Source organism: Chlamydotis macqueenii, chromosome 1 (genome assembly GCF_036417535.1).
Source record: "Chlamydotis macqueenii isolate bChlMac1 chromosome 1, bChlMac1.mat, whole genome shotgun sequence".
Taxonomy (NCBI): domain Eukaryota; kingdom Metazoa; phylum Chordata; class Aves; order Otidiformes; family Otididae; genus Chlamydotis; species Chlamydotis macqueenii.
In genome coordinates, this window is record NC_141556.1 from 207,272,481 (window position 1) to 207,296,897 (window position 24,417).

Sequence of the window (24,417 nt, forward strand, 5' to 3'; positions counted from 1 at the left end):
GAGCAACCTTTCAAACTCAGAAACTCAGAACATTTTTGCCTCCTACAAAACTTTATAATGCATCATAAATCTCGTAAAATTTTATTGTGGTTAAACATCCAGTAATAAACCCTTCCTGAAGCAACTGCTCTCCTTGCTACTCAAGAACTGGTTTATGAGAATCAAATGAAAGAAAATATGTTGTGTCGTCCAAGGATCCAGGAGCTATGAATGAAAAATTTCCACTTCTTCCTCTGCTACTCTTAAGGGTTTGTAAATTGTACTCACGGAACAGCTAAAGACCCAGTGCTTTCTGATCGTGTAATGAAAATGCCTACCAACCAGCACGTGAGGCAGGCAGAGATGTAAACGCACTGTGAATTTTCTGTAGTTAAAACATCAAAATTAAAATGAGCACATATTTGCACCTAAAATGAAGAGGTACCCTAGTGTGAGGTACATAGCCCTCATCTTAAAAAAAAAAAAAAAAAAGAGAGATGATTATGACAGCAGGTACCATTATATAAAAATAAAGTCCTAAAACCATTGACATTTTTACCCAGCTGCAGGAAAAGTTACTCTGATGAGGTGAGGAATACTGCATTAGGAAACACTTAAATTCCAGTTGGAAACACTCAAATACATCCATGATTTTATTTTTATTAGTAGCCTACTTAGAACTGCCAAACTGAAGGACTGAAGCTTAGTTTTGATGAACGCCAAACAGCAATAAGCAGTGCACAAAATTTAGCTCATTAAATCACCCAGGTGAATCTATATCACACTTAAAAGTGTTTTTCAGAGTCACAGAAAGTATTACATCTCATAACCAAGGCACACCATTGTAATTTTTATCTTCTACAAAAAGATCTCAAATAATAATGGAAGTAGAAAATAGAGTATGCGCAGGACACTATAATAAAAATAAGTGCGTGAAGTAAACCCTGCTAAGAGTCATTTCTCCACAGAGATTTTGAGCTGGAACTCGGATCAGCCAGAAGTAGCAGCACAGTAAAACTACACATCTGCAAAATTCATCGAATAAACCTTTTTGTTTTTCTTTTCTTCCTTTTCAGGAACAGATTTCTTTAAAAGTTAACAATACAGTCAAGATATTGGCTACAAGTCAAATTCAGAAAAGCACGTGTGTGCACATAGAGTTCAGTAACACACCAAAACTCAGTCAACCTGTTGCAACACATCAGGAATTAGTTAAAATTATTATTTAAAATAAATTAGTTAAGATATTTGAAATTTGTTCTGGGTATACGGTTGCCCATGTTCCTTCAAGAGACAGAATGCAGAGATCAGAAAATTGCAATCATCAGAAAATAATCTCATATTCTTTTTGGTCATCCTAGTCATTAGGCAAATTGTGGGTGTCATCTGTTGTCATCTGCAGCCAGGGCAGAAAAAATGGGCAACTGGACTGCTGCTGGCTAATGCCTCCTCATTGTGACCAACTGAAATCACAAAAGAGGAAAAACACTGTTCGACTGCTTCTGGTAGCTCTTTCCAGATATTTACAAAGCCAAAGCATTTTAAGTATTTAAAATTTGAAGGGAAGTCTATGAAATCAGGTGGTATGTCATTACTAAATGTTACATAAAAGCTCCCATGGATTATGTCAACCAGCTAACGTGCATTTAAATGTGAAGCAGGAGAAAAGGCAGCGACAATTAAAGCACAGAGATGATAATGAGAGGACAAGATGTTCAAGGGTAAGGAAAAATATAGTACGGAGGGGAAATTTTGGCAATAAGCAGCTCGTCAGATCATTATCAGATCTGAAAGCTCCCTTACAGACATGAAATTACAAAACCATGCTCAAATCACATCAGCTGACGGTTATTACTGATCGACTCCAGGAACAGACACAGAGAAAACTGAAAATGCTTTAGGAATTCTGGATCTTATAAAACCCAAACACATCAAAAAATAAAATTTTTCACTTACATTTTAATTTTTAAAAAGTCACAGAAAAGGCAGGAAATTAAAAAATCTAGCTGCCACTTCAGTGTATTTCCCTGATTATATTATGGTATTCAAGAATAATTTATACTGAAGCACTATACAATACTGGTACAAGAATGAAGTATACTTCAAAGACACAATTTGTTTCTCTAAAGAGAGAACTGCCTTATAAAAATGTATTATTTAAAAATTATTATTTTTAGTCAGGTCAAGACTTAGTTCAGCTCCATTATCAGCTGGGTTTTCTTTTCCCCTCACCCACTTTTATGGGTGTATGAAATGTGAACAAAATGATGCTGAATAAAGAGGAGGGACTCCTGAATATCCCCTTTTTTTTCGTTTTCCTGTTCTTTTTGCCATTACCACATCTCTCTATCCTAAGAAAGGATAGAGAGTGATGTGGGGATAGCCTACTATAACCTGAGGAACTCACAACCTGCAATCAGATTTGGGTCTCTCAACCGGAGTAATTCAACAAGACTAACTCCTATTTCTTACTTACCTTTGTGTTCTAAAGGCATTTCAAGCTCATATCACCTCTCTCTTTACCTATGAAGCCCACACACAATCATTCTTCCAGCAGATTATTAGTTTTCCACGGAGAAGAGGCATCACTTCCATTACAAGTACTCTTCACAGAATTCCTTCCCCAGCTGTTCTAACTGCACTTACAGCGCTGTGAGGGTACTTACAGACTTGAGTGCTGAGCATGTAGCACAGAACGCGTAAGGATTTTGTGTGAGATTAACAGAAAGCTCAGAAAGCAAGTCTAGACTAACAGTAGTTAAAAGCTAATTACTGTAAATTATGGATAAATTTCCAGATATCTGGGAATGCAGCATATCAACCCATAAAAGAACTTCTGCTTAATTTTAATCTTTGTTTTGAATAGAAACTTCACTGCAGTGTTGGAAATTGATATCTTTGGGGAAAACACAGAGTACTCTGCAAATGAAGGCACAGGGAATGTTTGCTCCCCGGAAGATGCTGACCAAACACGAGCTCTCGGGAGATGGGAGAGATAAAGGAAGCACTGAATGGAAACTCTGTGTCCCAAAGACGTTATACTTTGAAGAAAAGAACAGCCCATGAATGATACATTAAGTGGACTGAGGTAGTGGTGAGAGGTTGTAAAATTGTAATTTTAATTTGAGTTCTGTTGAATACATGTCATATCTACAACAAAAACGTGACATAACTATCCTGAACTACTTGTGAATGCTCTGCTGCGTGTTCTCATCCTCATTCAGCAGAACACTTAAACATCATCTCAAATCACATCAACTCCAGTGCAACGTATCTACGTGTTACACAGCGGTATGCTAATACACTGTAGCGTGAAAAGAGTGCCAAGAGCTCTACAACACAAAATGATGTTGTTAATAAACATACATGAATAAATGTCGTGTTAGATCTCTTCTGATGCTAAGTTTAAGCATAGCTTTTCTGAGATAACATTAACTGTACATAAAAATTTAATTTTAAAAAGCTATTTTTGAAAGTAGTAGGTATCAAAACCATCTGAAGACACTCAAATTCATTTTTGCTGCTCCCTAGATAAAAATGGGTAAATTATCAGGTGACTGAGATCTTCTGGAGTTTCACCAGCTCCTAAAACAGGCATAGCAGGTGGCACCACCTGTGCCAACCCAACGTCAGCCAAAACAAATCTCCTCTACACAGTACTGTGACAAAAAAATGCGCTGATCACATCAATAAAGGAGGATGAATTATGCCACTGGACATAAACAGCTCTTCCTGGGCGCAGCAACTGTGACCAGTCTCTCATTACGCTGAGCCCTTAAAATACACGAAGGGAGGAGCGAGCCCAGCGCCCGGCAGCGGCGTGCCAGACCCGCGCAGCTGCACTGCACCCGGGCTGCGCCGCCTGCCGAAGCAGCGCATTCCAGGTGCGTTATTTCGGGTGGAGTCGCAAGTGGGCTCAGCAGCAAAGTGCATCACATAGTTAAACAAGTTCCTTCCCTGCGAGTCCGTTTTTTCCCACACAGTTTATGTTATTCATTCACTCCAGCTAATCTGAAAGACCAGAGAACTTTAACCTCGCCACCACCCTGTCCTAAATTGAGAAAATCTGTTTTCAGGCTTGTCACATTTTCAATAGGAGAAGAATGAGTAACAGGCTCCTTTCTCACTTCCTAAGTATATGCTTTTCTGACTAAAGACTTTTACCCCGTCTTTGCCAGAGTTTGTCAATTTAATTTTTTCTGCACTTACTTTAATACAATACGAGATGCAGTTATCTTCATAGTGTTTACAGCATCTATGCCTTGGGCCATGTTTGCACCTGCAAAAAGCACAATGAAACACGTATTAACCCGTAGCTGTTTTCAGCGTCATCAACAGGAGACTTCATAAATTTTCCTCGCCTAAAAATACATAAAGTGCTATTTTCCCACCACTCGTTCTCCCCATTACCTATTGAAGGGCACTGTGAACTTTTACGATGCCATAAAAGGCCAATAAAAACTAACAATGCTTTAGTTGTACAGCGAGAAGTGTCTGCACACTTATTTGGATCCAAACTCTTGCCATGCTACACATTAAATACAAAATTAAAGAACAAATTTTCTGCCGTGGTCAACAGGGAGAAGTGATGTAACCCTTCTGGGTCTGTCTCTGCTTCACAGTTCTGGAAAGACAGCTGACCAAGCATCTGTTATCTGTGTCCTTACATCTTTCATGCTATTGTAAGATTCATTGGAGGGCAACGCAGAACATACAAACGCACAGCGATACCCTGTGAGACTTCTGTTAATTACAAGCCTGTCACTTCTGGGCTATTTCTTCTCCTGTGTTGATTTTTATGTAGCTCTTACTTCAGACTGAGAATTTGACCTTCAGCATTTAAAAGAGAGTGGCTTGGGATGATGGGACCCGTGGACTGTACTGTTGTTAGCCCTGCATTACGCAGAATTAAAAGAAGTAATGTCACACCAGGTCTGAACATTATATTTTGCCATAGCCAAGTATTTAAATTTTAATGCAAAATAAATTACACAATTTATATACTGTGCCAAATATCTTGGAAGTTTTGAATCGTGCGCTATAAAGTCTAATGGCCATAAATCATCTGTGAGGTCAGTTTATGTACCAGAAATTGTAATGAGCATGTGATCAGGTTACAGGCATTTAGACTCAATTATACTGAAAAGAACCATATGGAAGAGAAACCTGTGAGAGCATTAGGGCTGAAAACTGAAAGTTTTCTGAGTGTCCGAGCCAGGAGTTTCAAAACCTTAAAGAAAAAACTTTGCTCTTGCCTCACAGTCCCTTGATCCTTGTATTTAACAAACAGTGGAAGAGCTACGAACTCTACATAGAAAACTGAAGAAGGTATTTAAGGGAAAATAGGTATAAGCAACTCAGCTAAAAGAATCTGAGTATGGCTGGAGTTGTCTTCTCCTTGTAGGTCTTTTGTTGTCAGTACAGTCGTGCCTGAGAAGCCACTGCTGACTTCTCTTACATTTTTCAATTAAAAACCACAGCAAATTATAGGAAGTTGCCATGTGATGTAGGTCACTTCATTTTGGGTCATTAGCTGGGCAAGTAAGGTAAGGCACTACTTGGAGAACACAACGCGCTTGGAAGACTTCTTTCTCTCCTGCATATCAGCAGGTAAAGATCTGGTGATAAAATTGCTCCTGGAAAGATCAATGAAGTGAAGATTCATAGGTGTGATATGACCAGACCAGTCCATTTTTTATTCCACCTTCCTTGTAAATGAACGACTCCTTGCGGTACCCAATGTGCTGGAGGCAGACAAATTAAGCTTAGCAGAAGTACAGCATCTGAACATATTAGCCTGAAAAGCTATCTGATGTAATTTCTTTAAGCTCATACTGAAGTACGATAAATTGGATCCTGTAGACTGGGAGAGAACCTATCTTACCTAGCTTCAGATGTCTACATCTGACCTTGTGCAGAACAGTTTTAGACTCACTCTTTGCTTTGCAATTTCCTATGTCCTGACAGAGGAGGCAGGCCAGGCACTACCAATCCTGTTCTTAGGCAGTTCTCCTTTATGCAATGCAGGGATGTAGGTGACCAAAAAGATGATGTTACGGACACTTAAGGTGACCACAGTAAGCTCTGCTGTTGTGCAATTTCTCCTCCTTAATATCACTACTAGCACTAGCAGAACCATGCCACGAGCTAGTTTTGCTGAAAACTGCAGAAAAAGCAACCACTGCTTTGTCATTCAGAATTGATTGATTTTACTCTCCCTTGTCAGACAACTGCACGTTGCAAGACATTGCTATGACATACAGGTCTTAAATTTGTCACTGCTAACTACCCAATAAAAATGAAATGCAAAACACTTAAATGCAAAGAAAAGTGTTATAAAATATTGTCAAATTCAATGTAACAAGACATTAAAATGAGCTAAGTAAGAATTATTTGATTTGTTTCACTTTTCTTTTGTTTTCTTTGACTCACACTTTGTCCATGAGCTTTTTTGTTAGAGTCAGTATGTTCATGGGCTGCGATACTTTTTCGCAATGCTTTATCTTTCTCTCTATTTTTGAAAACGCCGCTTCAGGTGAAAATGAATGAGTGGGGATTTCTTCTTTCCCTACAATGAACCTGAAAGAAAAAAAAAATACACAGCAAAACAACAACTACATAAATAACTGAAATAAAGTTCAAAATACAAGTCTCTAAAGTCTTTAACACAAGTTTGAAGTTATTATCCACAGGCCTGCAAAAGCAAACGCATCCTATACAGCTGCCAAACCTTGTATCTCTTTGAAAAGATCAATCTACTGACACATATTTAAACTTCAGATAACGGTTACAACTGCTGTCAGGAATTTTTTTAAAACTAGGAACAAAAACATCACTGGGGAAGTCCATCTCTCATACAAAGCAAGAACACCAAATAAGAAAATAAAAAGCCACGTGAAATATCTCCATTATCTCCAGCAATATCGGGTTACAAAAAGGTTGATAATTACTATAATATTTTAATAAAATATCTATTTTGTAAGATGTTCAAAATTATTTTGTTCCCACGAAGAGCATCAACTCTGTTTTGCTTGGCTTCATCTTCAGCCCTCTTACTTCACCCAGAAGTTGCTATTGTTAATACATCAGCTCATCTTGGGCGTAGAATTACTGTCCAGCAAGGGCAGAGGAGGTCATAACGGCAAGACGTTTCCTAACACTGCACACACTACAATCCAAGTTAAACTGCACTGTGGTAGTCTTGCTGAGGGTGATGAAGATCGAAAAATTTTGTCATTCGGTGCGTGACTGCAGAAAGCACTGTTTCTGCACGTTGCCACAGGAGAGTTTCATGTCCAGATTTCTGGACTATCGACTCAATTATTTAGCTATTGGCACTTTATATCAAATTCCATAGCTGCAAACTCTATAAAATATTTTCCACTACCAACAAGAGCAAGTCTGTCTTGCTTGACTTCAGCTCTTCTCCTCACCTGTGAGCTGACAGTGTCCACACACTGGGCTGTCTGAGTGGTAGACAGGCAGCAAAGTACGTAAGGGAGAGAGAAGAATAACCTGTCTTTGTACTTCTGACATGAGACATGAAGATGGGAGAACTTTGCATAACTACACAAATGAGTAACACCAGAGGACCCCATTGAAAGTAAATTCTAGGAGAGCCTGGACCTCTAGGGCAGACAAGGTTTAGTGGCACAGGTAGGATCTCTCAAACAAATACGCTACAAGTCCATACTTTATTTGGGTATTGGTCACAGAACTACTGTTGTATTCATTCAGCATTTTGTAAATCATACAGCAAGAAAACTCCCGGTCAAAACACAGCAGCCATTTGCTTCCAGGAGAATACTGGGAATCATGAATCCCAGTTTTAGAAAGAGATTAACGCTGCTTCAAAAATATACAACCATATGTCTGCGTTTCCTTTCAATAATGGTCCCAAACATGAAAAGATTCCTCTCTTGCCTGCTTATCATGCCTACTTCAAAACAGGGTGTATATCCCAAAAGTTGGAAGAGTTTTCCAACAGGATGATTTTTCTTAGGAATACCCTTCTCATACAACGCAGCTGCCACTGCGCATGATTCCTCAAAATCTTCACTTTAAGCTGTGTACTCACAGAAACTTTACTTACTTTAGCGCAGAGTATGTAAATCCTTTCAAGCCATCTTTGCACCTGGAAGATAAAAACAACAGGTTTTTCTATAACAGGCTGCTTGCAATACAATACAAAGTGTTACAGATTAAATATGACGTAGAAGGGCTGTGGGTGAACACCAGCTTCTCATTAACGGGAAACAGCACATCTGAAACAACTCTGTGGCTATTCCCGACTTCACGGTTGTCACCACGGCTTTGGGACATCTCAGAAACAAAGGGTACAGCACACAAATGCCACTGCTTCCCTCTTTTCTCCAAACCAAGAGTGGAGAAATTTTTAAAGGATGGTGACAGAGCCACTGGGGTGACAATGGAAGATGTCATGAGACAAAGAATTGTTGCTTTATGGAAAAGAAGTCACAAAGAGTTTTACGAAACATAAATGTTACTGCAAGGAGAGAAAGGAGGGTTGGACCTTGAGAAATGATTCAATGTAAGGAGCTGAAGCTTGCAGCTGCTACAGGTTCTTCCTGGAAGACTTTTCAGTGTCATGTTGGTAGCAAAGCAAAGAGCAGATGCTTGGGGTTTTTTCTCCTTTTCTTTGTATAGACTCGCATGGGGAATACATCATGGTAACAATGCGTTCCTGGCACAGGACATAAAGCACAGACTAGTAACTGATCAACACCACCGTTTCAAGAACGCATCTACTCTGAGAGACAGGTCGGCAGTCGGGTAAGCTTCCTAAGCGGTAGTAGACAAACACAACCCTTTGCCTTCTGCCTCCAGACATCAAGTTGTCCCTGGAAAGCCTGTTCCTAAACCCTCCTGAGTGCACGCGACACCATCTCCCAGGAGGCAGTATGTGCAGTCAACATGTGCTGCCCATGGCTGGATACACACGGACAGCAGGAAGAACAGAACGAGATGAAAGATGTTCACAGATCAAGAAAGTCTTGCTTCATGCTGGCAGGTGAGTGCCTGGTGCGGTGCTGGTAAGATGTCACAGCATTAAACACTCTTGGGAAACTCCTCCCAAGGAAGAGTTCCAACACACGTTTTCCCAAGGACCTGGTTTTGTTACCATGTGCACAGCGCTGAATCAGGCACAGTAACACAGAGCACCAGAAAATTCATCCTGAAGAGTTTCCCTTTTAAAATGCCTGTGCCTAAAATATTGGTCATGTGTATATGATCTATAGGGGTTCAAGATAAACATATATAAATAAAATTGCTCACTGTATCTTTAATATAGAAATTTGTATCCAAAGATACCGAAGCATTTAACTTTTTATGACCTTTTACCTATGGAATTCAGAAGCTGAAAAATATCACAGCACTTTTACAGAGAGATGGACTGAAAGATGGATTGAAATAATTGGTGAGTGATGGACTGAAACAAATGACAGCATTTTGCCCCGAGATCTCAGTGAATCACTGGCAGAACTACAGAGCCCAAATGCAGAGGGCTCACATATACCTGCTTTAGTCACAGAACCACGGTCCGGCGTCACGAGTTTGTAAGTTAAACGCCCTTTGAGTTAAGGGTGTTCAACACATTACATCTGCAAGCTGCCAGCTCAAGAACAGGGTCTTAGTTTCTACTTTTATTTCCCAGTAAATTAAAACCATACACAAACTGAAACATAAACAAGCATCTAAGAGTTTCTAGAATAATATTGAAACAGAAAAGTAATTACGGTGTGAGCATAACGATGTTTTCGCCGTAACTGTTCCAATGCAACGGCACGTTGAGCAGCATCGAACGGTTCCCGTGTGGCACCAGCAGATGTCCCTACCCGCCCGACCGCTGCCATCCAGCCAGGCGTCCCCTCGCAACTGCTCAGAAAAACCCTCAGCCAAACCCCTCCCTCACTTACAGCAACAATCACAAGACATCTGAACCACTGGAAGAGGAAACAACGCTCCAACCCCCTCCTCATTACTACAAAAAAAAAATAATTCTAATGCCTATTCTAATTACACAATTAAAGTCAGGTCTATGCAATAAGTACTTGGTATATCAAAACTTTATTACTTTAGTCTTATTTTTCTTATTTTACTAGTTATTCTGCATAATTATAGAGCTACAGCTATGAATCCCCCTGCAAAACACGCAAAAGTTAAATACATAGTTCAATATGGAAGTAACACTAAAGATACAATTCTATTTTTTTCCCATTAACTTCCTATTTTTTTACTTTATAACACAGTATAAAAGTGCTATTTAAGTTCTTAAACGGAACTTAATTCATGCTGTTTGCTGTCTAATACCTCTTGTGTAAAGTCTTTATGCAAACTAATGATTGCGTGAAAATATTGCATAATATTGCATTAAAGGGTTTCAAACCCAGGAGCCCTAGAGAAACAACACTTTCGACCTACAGTCATTTGCACTGTAACTTTCCCTTCTCTGCCATGACAATTTTAGAAGCAACAACCAACAACAAAACTGGTAATCTAATATTTGGCTTTAAATCATGAATAAAGGCTTCAGGGTACTGGTCTAGAGATGGGAACTGCCTTATTTATTCACTCACTACGTATGTAACACCAGCAGCAAGAAAAAAATCCTCCACAATGACTTCAAACCTTTCTTTTTTGGGGGGACAACAAAAACCCATGCAGGGGCAACGCGGAGACACCACAAGTTCAGCAACCGGCCTCAACGGTGACTGCTGAGGTCCAACGCGAGCTGCACATGGCACCTTTCATGAACACCTGGCCGCTAATAACTGAACTAAGACTAATGATTTGCTTCATACAGCCACTAATTGGTAATAATAATGCCACCACTAATTGGTAATAATAACTTTTACTCAATGCTTCATTGCCCAGGGGGTGAAAAAGCCTGTGCTCTGCTGCTGACCCCCGCGAGCCATTCAACCCGCAAATGAGCACAGTAAAATGCATTACATGTGCCCAGCCGTGCAGACACCCCTGAGACGGGAAAAGTCTCTGCAGTGCATTATGAGCTTGTTTTTAGGGTATTACTCAACCTGGAAGGCCTGAGACAACGAGTGAGTTGCACAAGTACCTCAACGGTACTTGGCGTAGCTCACCTCTGCCACCATTCCCACCATCCTGAACGTTACAGGGACCAAATCCCAAGTTGCAGGAGGGTGGCACTGTTTTTTACCCAGCTAGCAACAATTTAAAGGGTGTGTAATCTGGTTCTGTTTTCCCATCAGAGGGGAATCTGGCCCTGGTACAAAACCAGCAGCACCAGTGACTGTGCCAGCTGTCCTCGCTGGGGACAGTACCTGATCAGACAGCAGAAACGCTCTGCTCTGCTCCAGCTTGGCTTTGGCCAGAGCCACGGTTGGAGTTGGAGGAGCAGAAGAATCAAGGAGCCACAGCAGTAAATTTAGGTTCTCCAAATTCCCCTGCTGGGATATATTTGGCACATGAGCAAATAAGGTCAACTGTAATTGTGCTTATTTATAAGATACATTTAACTTACAGCCACATACGTTTATTTTTTCATAAAGAAAAGAGCAAAAGTGGAATAGAGCCAAGGCTTGACACTAACTATACTTCCAATAAGACATGAACTAAATCTAATTATTTATGTTTGTGTATGTAAAGAGGTGCTGTACATGAGCTTACACTACTCTCCCTCCATACTGTGGGAAGGAGAAGTTCCCACACTGAACTGTAAGGCTGGATGCCAGCAATTATGTTTTGGGGTTTTTTATTAGTATGCCTTGTCATAAGTCTTCTAAAGATTTTCTCCGTGACCAATTGATGTACCCTGCACAAGAAGCCTTCTAAGGAAACAAGTCACTTTTCACCCACAGAACTGGTAAGGAGGAAGCAGCTCACAGCAACAACATGTGCCATGTTTAACAACATCCCCACACTGCTTACGTTACCCTTCAGGGGAAGAGTAAATGAGAAACTCCCATACGCAGAGCTCTGATTGCGGCCGTGTGGGAAGGAAACACGGCAAGCACGGGACGTGTGTTGGCACAGCACTGCAGCACATCTGCCCGTAAAAGATCGGCCGGGGGGGACCACGTTTCCGAGTTAAGGTGTCTTGTTTTATGGAGAAGGGAGGATCACAGTGATGAAACGTGGCTGTGTCTGAACACGCCAGATACATCCCTTGCTATTAAATGCTTTGCTATTAGGAATTAAAGGCTATCTACACGCCTTTGTGAGCTGTGCTGAACTCCAGGGGATAATCCATTTTCTGTTTTAAGCTACTTAGAGAGGTTACTATACCTTCCTCCTTCTGTTTTTCTATCCCTAATTCCTTGTCTTCTCCTCGGTGTTAACAGTCAACAGCAACAGGAGTCATTTTTCTGAGATGTCTTCTGTATCCATTTCTCTTCTTCCTCTTCTATCTCCTCCTTTGCTCTTTCTTCCTGCAAGTCAAACTCCTATTCTGTATTTTATATATCATTCTGAATCAGAGAAATGGAAGAATTAGTTCAAGCTCAGTTTTAAGTTGTTTTGAGACTAATCTGTTTATGTGGTGACTGTAAGATAAAATCACATTTCGGAAATAGCAAGAACAACTCCCAACCAGTAAGACCTTCCTCACTGATGTAACTACTTAGAAAAAAGTTACTTTAAAATAAAGTATTTTATATCTCTGGATATAAAATAAGAGCTAACCCAGTCAAGTCTGATAAGACAAAGGAAATTGAAACCAAAGGTTGTTCAGAAATGTGTACACTAGTACTTTTCGCAGTGGAAGAACACACATTTTCATTTTTAAGTGGAAAATATAATTTCTAAAAATTATCATTTGACATACTACAAAATCTATTTGGACTTGTCATTACTTAGTTGTGGTGAGCTTCCCAACTATCTGAACAGTATCTAGATCCTTCTCAGTGACCAAATAAGAACATGATTATTGTGCTAATCCTAATGCCCAAATCCATGGAGCTGTCAGTGGTTTATGATGAGGCTGCAAAAAGCCATTTATGTCTTCATTTAGATAAATCTATGGGAAACTGTATCCTAAAAATCTTAGTAGATATGGTTATACAAGAGTCTTCTGACTTCAGGAACTACTCATGACTTTCACACCAGCTTTAAAAAAAAAAAAAAAAAAAAAAGAATACTCTGTTTATACATTTTCCTACCAGAAATAAAGTGCATCAAATGTAAAATTGCAGCATGCTACTTGGAAGCAGAGAGGCATTTAGATGCAATTCCTTTGGATCAAAACCACTACTTGCAGTTGAGTAGCATCTAAACACAAAGGAGCTTCCTTTCTAGATCTACAGCACAAGAAATCAAAATGCAGGAAGTTTCCTTTGTAGAAGGTTAGGCTGCTTTAACACGGAAGATTCAATGAAAATTTTTCCTTTTTCTTTTATACCTATGGCCATTTCAACTAATGACCTTTATTTGTATCTTACTAAAGACACTAAAACTTGCATATCTCACAAAGACAACTCAACCCAAAAAGAAAATCCATGTTTCAAACTAGGTTATGGTCCCTGTGTAGACATGCAAACATTTTTGTCCATCCATGCAGACAGAAACATATCTCTCAGAAACACCGAACAGTCATCATATCAGGGCACCTGGAAATGCAGAGAGCAAAAATAATCTCTTCCATGCACCAGCTGCTGTTAACATTTCTCCCAGTATCAAACCTAGGCCATTCTTTCGTGCTATGTGTCCACATCCCAACTTTTCCCAGATGGTGCAGGAACAGGCATAACCATCCGCTTCCCTCTCTTCCTCCACTTTCCCAGCAGTGGGATGGAAAAATTGATGGAAAATCTTTCCTTCCCCTCCTGTTGCCAGGAGGAAGGAGGCCCCATCCCGCTGGACCACACAACCCCAGGAGAACCGGTGACAGCTACAGGCAGAGACCACGTCACCATCACACTCAGAGGTAACTCCTCCAACACTCAATAGGATCATGAAGTGTGACTCGCGCAGAGGAAATCCAGAGGCAAATTTAAGGGAAAAAAGATTTAGACCCAGATTCTCTCTCCTCTGAACTTCCCCTTTTCTGGACTAAACATTTATTTTCTTTCTATGCTTCTTCATAGGTTTTACCTATTCAACTCAGGATTACAGAAAGAAGAAGAAATTACGACCAAGAAATCTAATCTTGTACTCCACAGACAACATGTAGCTTTCAGAAGACATGTCTGAAATCAGATTAAAAATAACTGAAGCCAGAAGAGTTGCAGCAGAAACTCTCACAAAAATTATACTTCAAATTATTAAATGTGCAATGCAGCTGGGATCAAAATGCAATGAAAAAAATCTCATGGCTTGTGTTTCCAAATCAGATTGATAGTTTAACATTCAGTCTGGAGAAGAGGAGGCTCAGGGGAGACCTTATAGCTCTCTATAACTTCCTGAAGGGAGATTGTAGTGAGGTAGGGGTTGGCCTTTTCTCTCGTGTAGACAGTGATAGAACTAGAGGCAATGGTTTCAAGCTGCGCCAGGGGAGATTCAGGCTGGACATTAGGAAATATTACTTCTCGGAAAGGGTAGTCAGGCACTGGAATGCACTGCCCAGGAAGGTGGTGGAGTCACCGAGCATGGGGGTGTTCAAGAAACGTTTGGATGTTGTGTTGAGGGATATGATTTAGCTGAGAAGTATTGGTGATGGTTGGACTGGATGATCTTTTAGGTCTTTTCCAATCTTGATAATTCTGTGATTCTGTGATTTATTTTGTTTAAAAAAAAAAGAAGTGAAAAACGTACCCACAACATTTCTTTTAGCTGTGCTTGAAGTATAAAATGATCTTTTGAAAAGGCTGCTTTGTAACTCTAACATGCAGTGCATATAAAACTATATTTGAAAAGAAGTAAACGAATGAAGAAAGAGCAAGTAGGGAGAACATTCAAGGAGAAGAGTGAAAGGAGCACAGCAGAGCATGTACATTACATCTTTCTAGACCTACACTGAATGCAGCACTTAAAACACTTGGAAAGAAAGGGTGAATGGAGACAAAAAACAGCGTAGTCAACGGTGAACTATGGTCCCACTAAGCTTTCATGAAAATCCAGGGAATTACATTTTTGAAGAAAAATTCTGCAATTCTGGCAAGAATGTAACACTGCAGTTGAAAAGAAAGCTGTGTATACTGAAGTTAAATACTGGATTCAGAGTTTAAAAGCAAAGCTGTTATCAATCAACACTGCACATCTGACTGTTAATCAAGTTTTGCGTGTTATCGTCAAACAGAGACTTATAGAATGAGTTGAGTTGGAAGGGATCTTTAAAGCCCATCCAGTCCAACCCCCCTGCAAGGAGCAGGGACATCTCCAACCAGATCAGGTTGCTCAGAGCCCCGTCCAACCTGGCCTTGAATGTTTCCAGGGATGGGGCATCCACCACCTCTCTGGGCAACCTGTGACAGTGTTCCACCACCCTCACTGTAAAAATATTTTTCCTTATATCCAGTCTATATCTGCCTCATCCTATTTTAAAACCTTTACCCCCCGTCCTATCACAACAGGCTCCGCTAAAGAGTTTCTTCTTGTTTTTCCTGTAGGCCCCCTTTAGGTACTGGAAGGCTGCTATAAGGTCTCCCCAGAGCCTCCTCTTCTTCAGGCTGAACAGCCCCAACTCTCTCAGCCTGTCCTCATAAGAGAGGTGCTCCAGCCCTCTTGTCATCTTTGTGGCCTTCTCTGGATCTTCTCCAACAGGTCCATCTCCTTCTCATGTTGGGGGCTCCAGAACTGGACACAGCACTCCAGGTGGGGTCTCACCAGAGCGGAGTAGAGGGGCAGAATCACCTCCCTCGACCTGCTGGCCACACTTCTCTTGACGCAGCCCAGGATGCGGTTGGCTTTCTGGGCCACGAGAGCACATCACCGGCTCATGTTGAGCTTCTCATCCACCAGCACTCTCAAGTCCTTCTCCTCAGGGCTGCTCTCCATTCATTTTCCACCCAGCCTGTATTTGTGCCTGGGATTGCCCTGACCCATGTGCAGGATCTTGCACTTGGCCTTGCTGAGCTTCACGAGGTTCTCACAGACCCACCTCTCCAGCCTGTCAAGGTCCCTCTGGATGCTATCCCTTCCCTCCAGCGTGTCGATGACATCACACAGCTTGGTGTGGTCAGCGAACTTGTTAAGGGTGCACTCTATAGTGGAGTAGAGTCCATGTCGCTGACAAAGATGTTGAACAGGACCAGGTCCAACACCAACCCCTGAGGAACGGCACTCGTCATCGGTCTCCACTTGGACATCGAGCTGTGGACCACAACTCTTTGAGGGCAGCCATCCAGCCAATTCCTTATCCACCAAGTGGTCCATCTGTCAGATTCATGTCTCTCCAGTTCAGAGACAAGGATGTCATGCGGGACAGTGTCAAATGCTTTGCACAAGTCCAGGCAGATGACATCAGTTGGTTGTCCTTATCCACTAATGCTGATTTCTAGTGATGTTACTTATCCTGCTACATACAATGCTCTCATATAGACATCAGTGATTCCTGAAATATGCATTTTCGAGTAAATGGAATTTCTCTCAAAAGATCTTAAAAGCAAAGAAAAAATTATTTTTTATTATTTTAGCTGGATGCAGCCCTTCCATGTCTTTGTGTAGCAACAACGCTGTGCTGTGGGCTCAGGAGCAGCAACTGAGTCACTCAGACGGCCAAGTTGCCTTCTCAAAAACCCTCATCAAAGCCTCTGCCTCACACAGTGAACAGAAGAAGCCAGCATCAATTAAAAGAGCTAACTAAACAATGAAGTTAAGGATTTATCTGCTTAGTTCAATTGGTTTCTTGAATTTTGGAAAGTGATGTCATTTTTTCCACTAGCCAATTTTAACCTTTTTCTCACAAGTGATTTATCATAAACCGGTAACCTTCTGCTACAGCAAAACCCAAACACTCACTCCAAATCAAGCACAGAACAAAAATAGGAAATGACAAAAAAAACCCTGAAGGCATGAAAATGGGAAGTCAACCTGTCTCGAGGGGCATGAGGATACAGAGAAATGTACCTTGACACACGCACAAAACCACGTCCACCCCCGCAGCCCAGGTTGCGCCGATGCCGTTTCATTGTTGTTAGAACAATGCGAACAGTCAGTCCATCACCAAAGGGACATGCTGTTATGAGATTAAAAATCAAATTATCTTAAATTCCGACTGGGTTTGGCTCAGGTTAAATAATGGTGGCACCTGCAGCAATTCTATGTTACACTGAGACCTGTGCTAAATTTATCTACTGACAAATTCTTCTCTGGGTTTTTCTAGTGGCTCTCTGCAATTGGGGAAAAAAAAAAAGAGGAAAAAAAAAAAAAGAAGCTAAGCTTGCCAGAGCTGTTTTCTGTAAACATAGTTCATGCTATTTGCAGGTGATTCAAAATTTCAGTGAGCTAAACCTCTCTCCTAGAGATTTATTAATTCAAGTATTCAGGAGAAACAGATACATTTCCTTTCCCCAGACGATCCCATAACTGGATTTGAGCAAAATGTTTGACTGTTTGCTTTGTTTCAGTTTGGGGGAAATGTGATTATGAGGAGACGATCCATTTCTGTTTTTATATTGTATTACAGGTATCCCTGATATTTAATAAAATTGATGTATGTAATCAGAATAAACTTGTAATGAAATGAAAATTTATAAAAAGATTTTAAAGAAATTAGCAATCATTCTGAATATACCCAGGCCATTGCCAAGTTAAGTTACAGAGTGAAGGCAAGACATGCCTTTTAGATCAGTGAGATACTATTTGTTACGACGTGAACTGAGATTTTCACTCTGTTACTCAAAAATATTCTTAAATGTCTGTAAAGGAGAACATTGCCGAAATCATCGAGACTGTTACAATTAGGTACTGAGCCATAAGCATTAGGACAGCATCAGTACCAGTTGCTACACTCAAGCTAAATGACCATGTTGCAAAGTTTGTCAGAACTTAAATTTTTATTTCTGGCTATATAATCGTTCCTTGTGATGACCGCCCCACGCAGATTTACCTGCTTACCTGGGGTTTACAAACAGATCTCCAGCATGATGCTATGGTGCGTTGACATGCCTCTGAGGTTCATCAGCATCACAGGAAGTCTTGAAAATACAGCAAAATCTCAAAACTGTGCTTGAAGAACCACAGAGCGAATAAACTACTTGTGCACAGCCTTGGAAAATACTATTTTGAGAACCAAACTTCAGTGCTACCACAGAAATTCACTCCTGAGTGCCTCCCTTGCTGGCTTGCACTGTAGCAAGGGACCGAATTGTACTCTAACATGGTTTTATTTTAAATTACTACAGTGCACTTCAAATAGACCACATTTTTAGTGCCGCACATCCAGCTGCAGTATTTGAAATAGCAAGTTGCATCACCAAAAAAAAAAAAAAAAAAGAGAAGCTGAGAGATTTGTCATGAAACTCAGAGTGACAGAACGCAAGGCCCAAGTCACAGTCACAGTCAGAGGGGGAAGTGTCACCTCTGTGATGGGCTTCCAGTCCTTTCTTATTCCAATAATTACACAAACGTGGCTTCTGAACATCTGTAATGCTTCCAACTTTGATTTTTTACCACAAACAACTTTAAAAAAAAAACAAACCTGCATACCAAGAATGTGTGCAATCACCCAGATAAAACACAAAATCACCCCAAAAATATGAAGGAAAAAAAAATTTTATTACGGAGCATAGAATACTTGCTGCAATTAAATCAGTGAAAGAACATGGTATTTATGAAAATAACCTCCCAAAAATTATTGCTGGGAATTTAACCAGTGTTGATATTATTGTTTATGAGATCAACAAAACCTCCCACAATTATTTTGCTCTGTAAATATACCGGGGCATTTACAACTACCATGCACAGATGTATCAAAGCTCTGCCAATTCCTACCACTAAGGTGAGAGTGCCACCATGTCTGGACTCCATCACGGTGTCTCAGTTCTTGGGTTGACTGGGTTTCGTGAAATTACTAACTTTACCTAATTTTCACAGGGTAATTTCTAGCACCTCCAAGATGTAAAACATGAACACGTGGATTGAGCCAAGGAAATCAGAAACTGTAAGACCAATGTGTACATGTTGGCATCTCATAGTAGATAAAAAACTTCCGGAGGAGGCATTGTGGTGGGTTTTCAGAGGTTGGAGTGTTGGTTTTTGAAACTTTGAGATTGGAAACACTGCTCAAAAATTCCATTACATTTCAGGTCTACAGAGAGCTCTGGAGACTTGCTAATTCCTTTGCACTCACACATAAGAGAAAGAAAAAAAAATCAGAACTAAGATTAATCAAAGAAATATTAGCCCAGGGATATTATTTACACACACTTTTTGTACTTCTCTTGCAGAGCACGGAAATTACACCAGGCAGAGAGAATGCATCCACTTTGAAACCACAATACAGTGTGACTGTATCACTGAAAAACAACATCAGAAAATTTCTGGTACTTTTCTAACGCAGTCTATATACACAAATTATATTTTGTTGTTCTCCAGTGCCACATGCTAAATATGTATGTAACCACATGCTCTCCATTTCTAGAATGCTTAATCAAAATACACATCTACATAAGCTGCTGTGCCTTCTCCTAAAAGATACAATTACTCAAGTATTTAACAGCCACCGATCAGATGTCAGCACAAGTGATGACGCTGACAGTGATATCTGATATTGGGAATGGGGCTTTGGACTTCAACCGTACCTTGTTTCACTTCCATCCAACTTCTTATAAAAGTTAAGAAAGTTTAAAATGCAAAATATTCCTCAACAATTCACAAAAAAAAAAACCCCAGAAAACACAACAGGTAAAGACACTTAGGTAAGTGTCGCTGTGTGAATCTAGGCATAAGTAACTCCCACAAAAATGATGCGATTTTACTCCCTGACCTTCCAGACGTACAATGATATGCTATCCTGACGCAACTCTGGGAGCTAGAAGTAATACCCACTTGAGTAGGACTAAGATTCTGTAAGTGGAGAAAGCAAATGGCACTGTGTTCAGAGCCTCTGCTTGCATTTGAAAAAATGTGTAGGGAATGATAAACATTTAAAATAGCTCACAAATTAGATAAAGATGAGCATTATTAACCCTGGTTTGGTTTATGAGATCTTAAACACGTAGCTCCTCTCACCATTTCTCATCTCTTTTAAACTTCTATTACCTTCAACTACTTGAGACATAAAACACGTGACACTACATGAGGAAGCCAGAACTTACACGTTAAAAATGGCAACTTATTTGGCAAGGTAAGTGACAGTGACAAAACAGAAAGAAGCCATCCAGAAATACTGGCTAACGTTATCTAAATGAAGACATGCCAGAGCCTCTAAGGTAGAGCCAAAGCTTGTTTTAGGTCTACAAAAGTTCATGTTTGCATCCAAATCGTTTGCATATGCAAACACCATATCACCAAAGTCGCAGAGAAATAATGTCAGAAAAGCCTTGATGACTTGACCCATTTTTAGTCAGAAAAACTCTAATTTTCAACAGCTTCAACTCTATCAAGCACAGCTATGATCAACCTCTGCATTTTTGTAGTTGCCACTGCTCCAGTAACAGGGAACAAAAAATACACAAAGTTCCCAAGTAACAGATACAATAAAAAGCACAAATGTAAAAATATTTTCTTTACTTCCATACTTTTTCTTCTTTTCTTGCAACGTAGGAAGCGTGGGATCAGTTTCTAGGGGAAGTTATAGCTGGCAAAGATGGGATCCTCTCTTTATCGTTATCAAGAAAGGCTGTCAGGTGTCCCAAAAGAGTACGGCACTGGGATGTCTTGCTACTGAACACATCCTTCCTCCTGATCAGTCCTTCTGAAGGCAACTCTTTAGGGATACATTCACATGATCAGGTCTGACATGGAGGTATCTACCGACTTAGCTCAGGACACACACTGAAGCACTCCTGCCCATGTCACCATCACACTACGCCCAGGCGAGTTGGTGCTACAAAGAAAAGCAGCCATTAAACTGATCCTGGAAACTGGGCTAGCACTGCATGGCACCACTGTGTCATGAAAAAGTTAACGAGCCAACGGCAACGAACTCTTGTGTCTCCATCAACAATCTACCTCACACAAGATTAACATGCCATTGGAAAATCACAGAAAGTTGGTATTTTATAGTACATAAGGCCTAACTGTTGCTATCTTGGGAAAAAAAAAAAGATTCTATTCAGCCTTAAATTCAGGATAAGCATGGGTAATCAGCATAACTGATAGCATACTTGTGATGCATTCACATCTGCCTTTGTCGGCTACTAAGTATGTAGCATGATGTTCATGTTCCTGGCAGCAAGTCATCTCATTCCTAGAGAATCACAGAATGGTTTGGGTTGGAAGGGACCTTTAAGGTCATCCAGTCCAACGCCCCTGCAAGGAGCAGGGACATCTCCAACCAGATCAGGTTGCTCAGAGCCCCGTCCAACCTGGCCTTGAATGTTTCCAGGGATGGGGCATCCGCCACCTCTCTGGACAATCTGTGCCAGTGTTTCATCGCTCTCAGGGTAAAAAATTGTTTTCCGTATGTCCAGTCTGAATCTACCTCCCTCTACTTTAAAACCACCACCCCTTGTCCTATCACAACAGGCTCTACTGAAGAGTTTTCTCCCCGTCTTCCCTATCAGGGCCCTTTAGGTGCTGGAAGGCCGCCATAAGGTCTCCCCAGAGCCTTCTCTTCTCCAGGCTGAACAGCCCCAACTCTCTCAGCCTGTCCTCACAGGAGAGGAAGGACAGTTACAGACTGATTATGAGCCACCAATGTGACTGCAGTAGTGAAAAAGCTAACATAACTTTGGGATGCTTTAGACAAGTTATTTTTACTAAAGAAAATATTAAACAATAAATATTCTGTCTGGGAAAGGAGGAATTAGACAAAACTCCAATTCAAATGGCTTCCTAAGGAGGAAGGTGCCCACTGTGAGAAACCGTCATACGTAAACAGACATTGTATGCACCTGGAAGATAATCATGAGGACATGTCTAACAATCAACATACACTTGTCAAAAAAAGTCCCCAGCAAAACTCAAAACCCTTTTAACACTGGGTGGCATTTTGTGGCTAGAGATGAAAAGCAGTATGTGTCCTACACTGTTGACTTGATTCAGGCTTTGGACCTTGAAGCACGTGACATTTTCTTTTAAAAACAATGAGGGAAGCATAATCTAACGGAAGATTTCTAGAATGAATACAGAACTGGTTATACAAGAGTAGTGAAAGAGTAGTTACGATCGGATTCCTGACAAACTGGAAGGACGTACTAAGCGGTACTCTACAAGGACTTCTCCTGGATGTCCACTACTCAGTAATTTCAGTAGTGAGAACGGTGACAGAGCAAAAAGCCTATTATATTTGCTGATAATACCAAGCAGAAAAGGGCTAAGAGTGGAAAAGACTGGCTCAGAAAAAAAATAGGATGTCATTAATTGATTCTGTGTGCATTATATATATGTGGAAACAATTAACTACACAAATACAAGATAACAACTGTGGAGAGTCAAAAACCAAAAGGTGCTTTGGGGGTTAGAGGAAAGGCTGCAACCTGCAAAACCTGAATTAATTCTCTTGCTTTATGAGGTTCATCAGCTGAAATAGATTGTCTTATGCATCACACTTCAAGGGAAATCAGAACAGAGCAATGAGATTTATTGGCATGGAAAGTCTGAAATAACGGGTTGTTCAGTCTGCGAGGAATCTGGGAGGATGTGCTAAGTCTTGGCTACTTAAGTTTGCGACAAAGTGAAGGGAATAATCTGTTTTCTTCAACAGCTGTGATGGACAGGAGAAAAAGTAACAGACCAAAGTTGCACCAAGATATCATAGAATCATAGAATGGTTTGGGTTGGAAGGGACCTTTTAAGGCCATCTAGTCCAACCCCCCTGCCAGAAGTAGGGACATCTTCAACCAGATCAGATCACTCAGATAGGCTCAAATTAGATTCTCAAAAAATCTTGTGATAAAAATGGCTAAGAACAGAATAGATTGTTTAAGGATGTCATGGACTCTCCATTCCTGGAGATTTTAATGAACAAGTTAGTCAAATACTTGACATGAATGGAGGGAAAATTACACCATCTCTCATGATTTCTCTAAATTATTTTATTCTATATTAAGCAATTAAAAAATTCAGATAACACTTAAATGTTCTCACATATCCAAAGCTTAAACCAACTACAGAACGTTATTAAGGGAGAAGGAAACACGGAGATCCTCCAGAGCTGTTCTGAAGGTTTCTTTGTCCTACTAACAGGGAAGTGTCACTGCAGTGAATGAGGATCCAGAAGGGACTCTCAGTCTGAAGGCACTGCTCCACCCAGGTCAACCCTTGGTTCCTTTAGATGTTAACTTTGAATTCCCCTGGTTTTTGTTAGAGTTTCTTTCACTTGTTAAAGTTACTAATGTAACCATTTGTCCTCCTAGCATAAAATTTGTGTTGCCCTCATTTTAAATTTAGATAGCAAGCTCAATGTACCTTCTTCTTGTCCCTGAAAATACAAAGTCAAAAAACAATGGTGTGGCAAACAAACTTTCACACGGCTCAGTTCCAGCAGGTCTGGGAACAGAAGGTATTGGATTCTGTTTGTTATCCAAAAGTAAAGGTCAGTTTTGGAGCTTAACTTCATGAAGAAAAAGTATAGGTGATGTCCAGCGCCTCTCAGTTATGGGCCAACAGAAGAGGCACAACCAGGTAAATAAATCCATGTGGCCACAACACACACCTGGGGAAGTGACACAACTGCCCTAGCTATGAAACGCAACCGAGGGATGCCTGTAGAAGGGCCAGAAAGCACATCTGCCACTACTTCGGAGTTTGATAAAAATACACAGCCAACAGGAATTAACTGTTCTACTTGTTTGTGCCAGGTACTTTTTCCAAAGCCAATATTTCATAAGAAATGATGTCAACCATGACTGATAGACAAAGGACTCTGAGCATGGAGATGTGGGCCGCGTTTGTACCCATCCCAGTTAAGCAGGCCACCCTTTCTCTCCTTTTGCTGCGAGTTTTCTTGCACAGAGCGCTTCAGGAGACATTTTACCTCTGAATCATGCTTCCGAGAATGGTTCCCTTTATAAGGCTTTAGTAAAAATAAATCAACGAAGAGGAATTTCCAGCGACATGTGTCATTAATTCCATCAGAAGTGCCAAGATGAGCAAACTAAAGAGAGTAATATGCAAAGGCAACTTTTGGTCCACCTGACCTGCTAATACCACACATTTTAACGGGAAAGGAGGAAAATCAGCGCACAAAGGATTTGCACCATGAACTATTCTTTCAGCCCTGAAGGCTTTCCACTGAAAAAGTTCAGTTTACAGTAATTCCAGGACGTTTGGATTGTTTTCCTCAGGGGATTACATTTCTCCATCTATCTCTCCCCAAGCCACGACTTGTCTTTTTGCTTTCCTGCACCTGATGCTGACTCACAGACTGCTCTGGATGCTGCAAAGCCATGAAAGCAG

The 24,417-nt window shown here is 40.6% G+C and overlaps 1 protein-coding gene across 2 annotated transcripts in view; it reads right to left on the bottom strand.

Annotated features, from left to right (window-relative positions):
- TMEM135 (transmembrane protein 135) overlaps nucleotides 1-24,417 on the bottom strand; it is a 185,744-nt gene that overhangs the window by 12,542 nt on the left and 148,785 nt on the right. For both annotated transcript variants that reach the window (XM_086739648.1, XM_086739649.1), the window contains exons 7-9: nucleotides 8,072-8,113; nucleotides 6,412-6,558; nucleotides 4,189-4,258 (exon numbers count right to left, since the gene is read on the bottom strand). In XM_086739648.1, coding sequence (XP_086595774.1) covers nucleotides 4,189-4,258; nucleotides 6,412-6,558; nucleotides 8,072-8,113 — 259 coding nt within the window. The remainder of the gene's footprint in view (nucleotides 1-4,188; nucleotides 4,259-6,411; nucleotides 6,559-8,071; nucleotides 8,114-24,417) is intronic.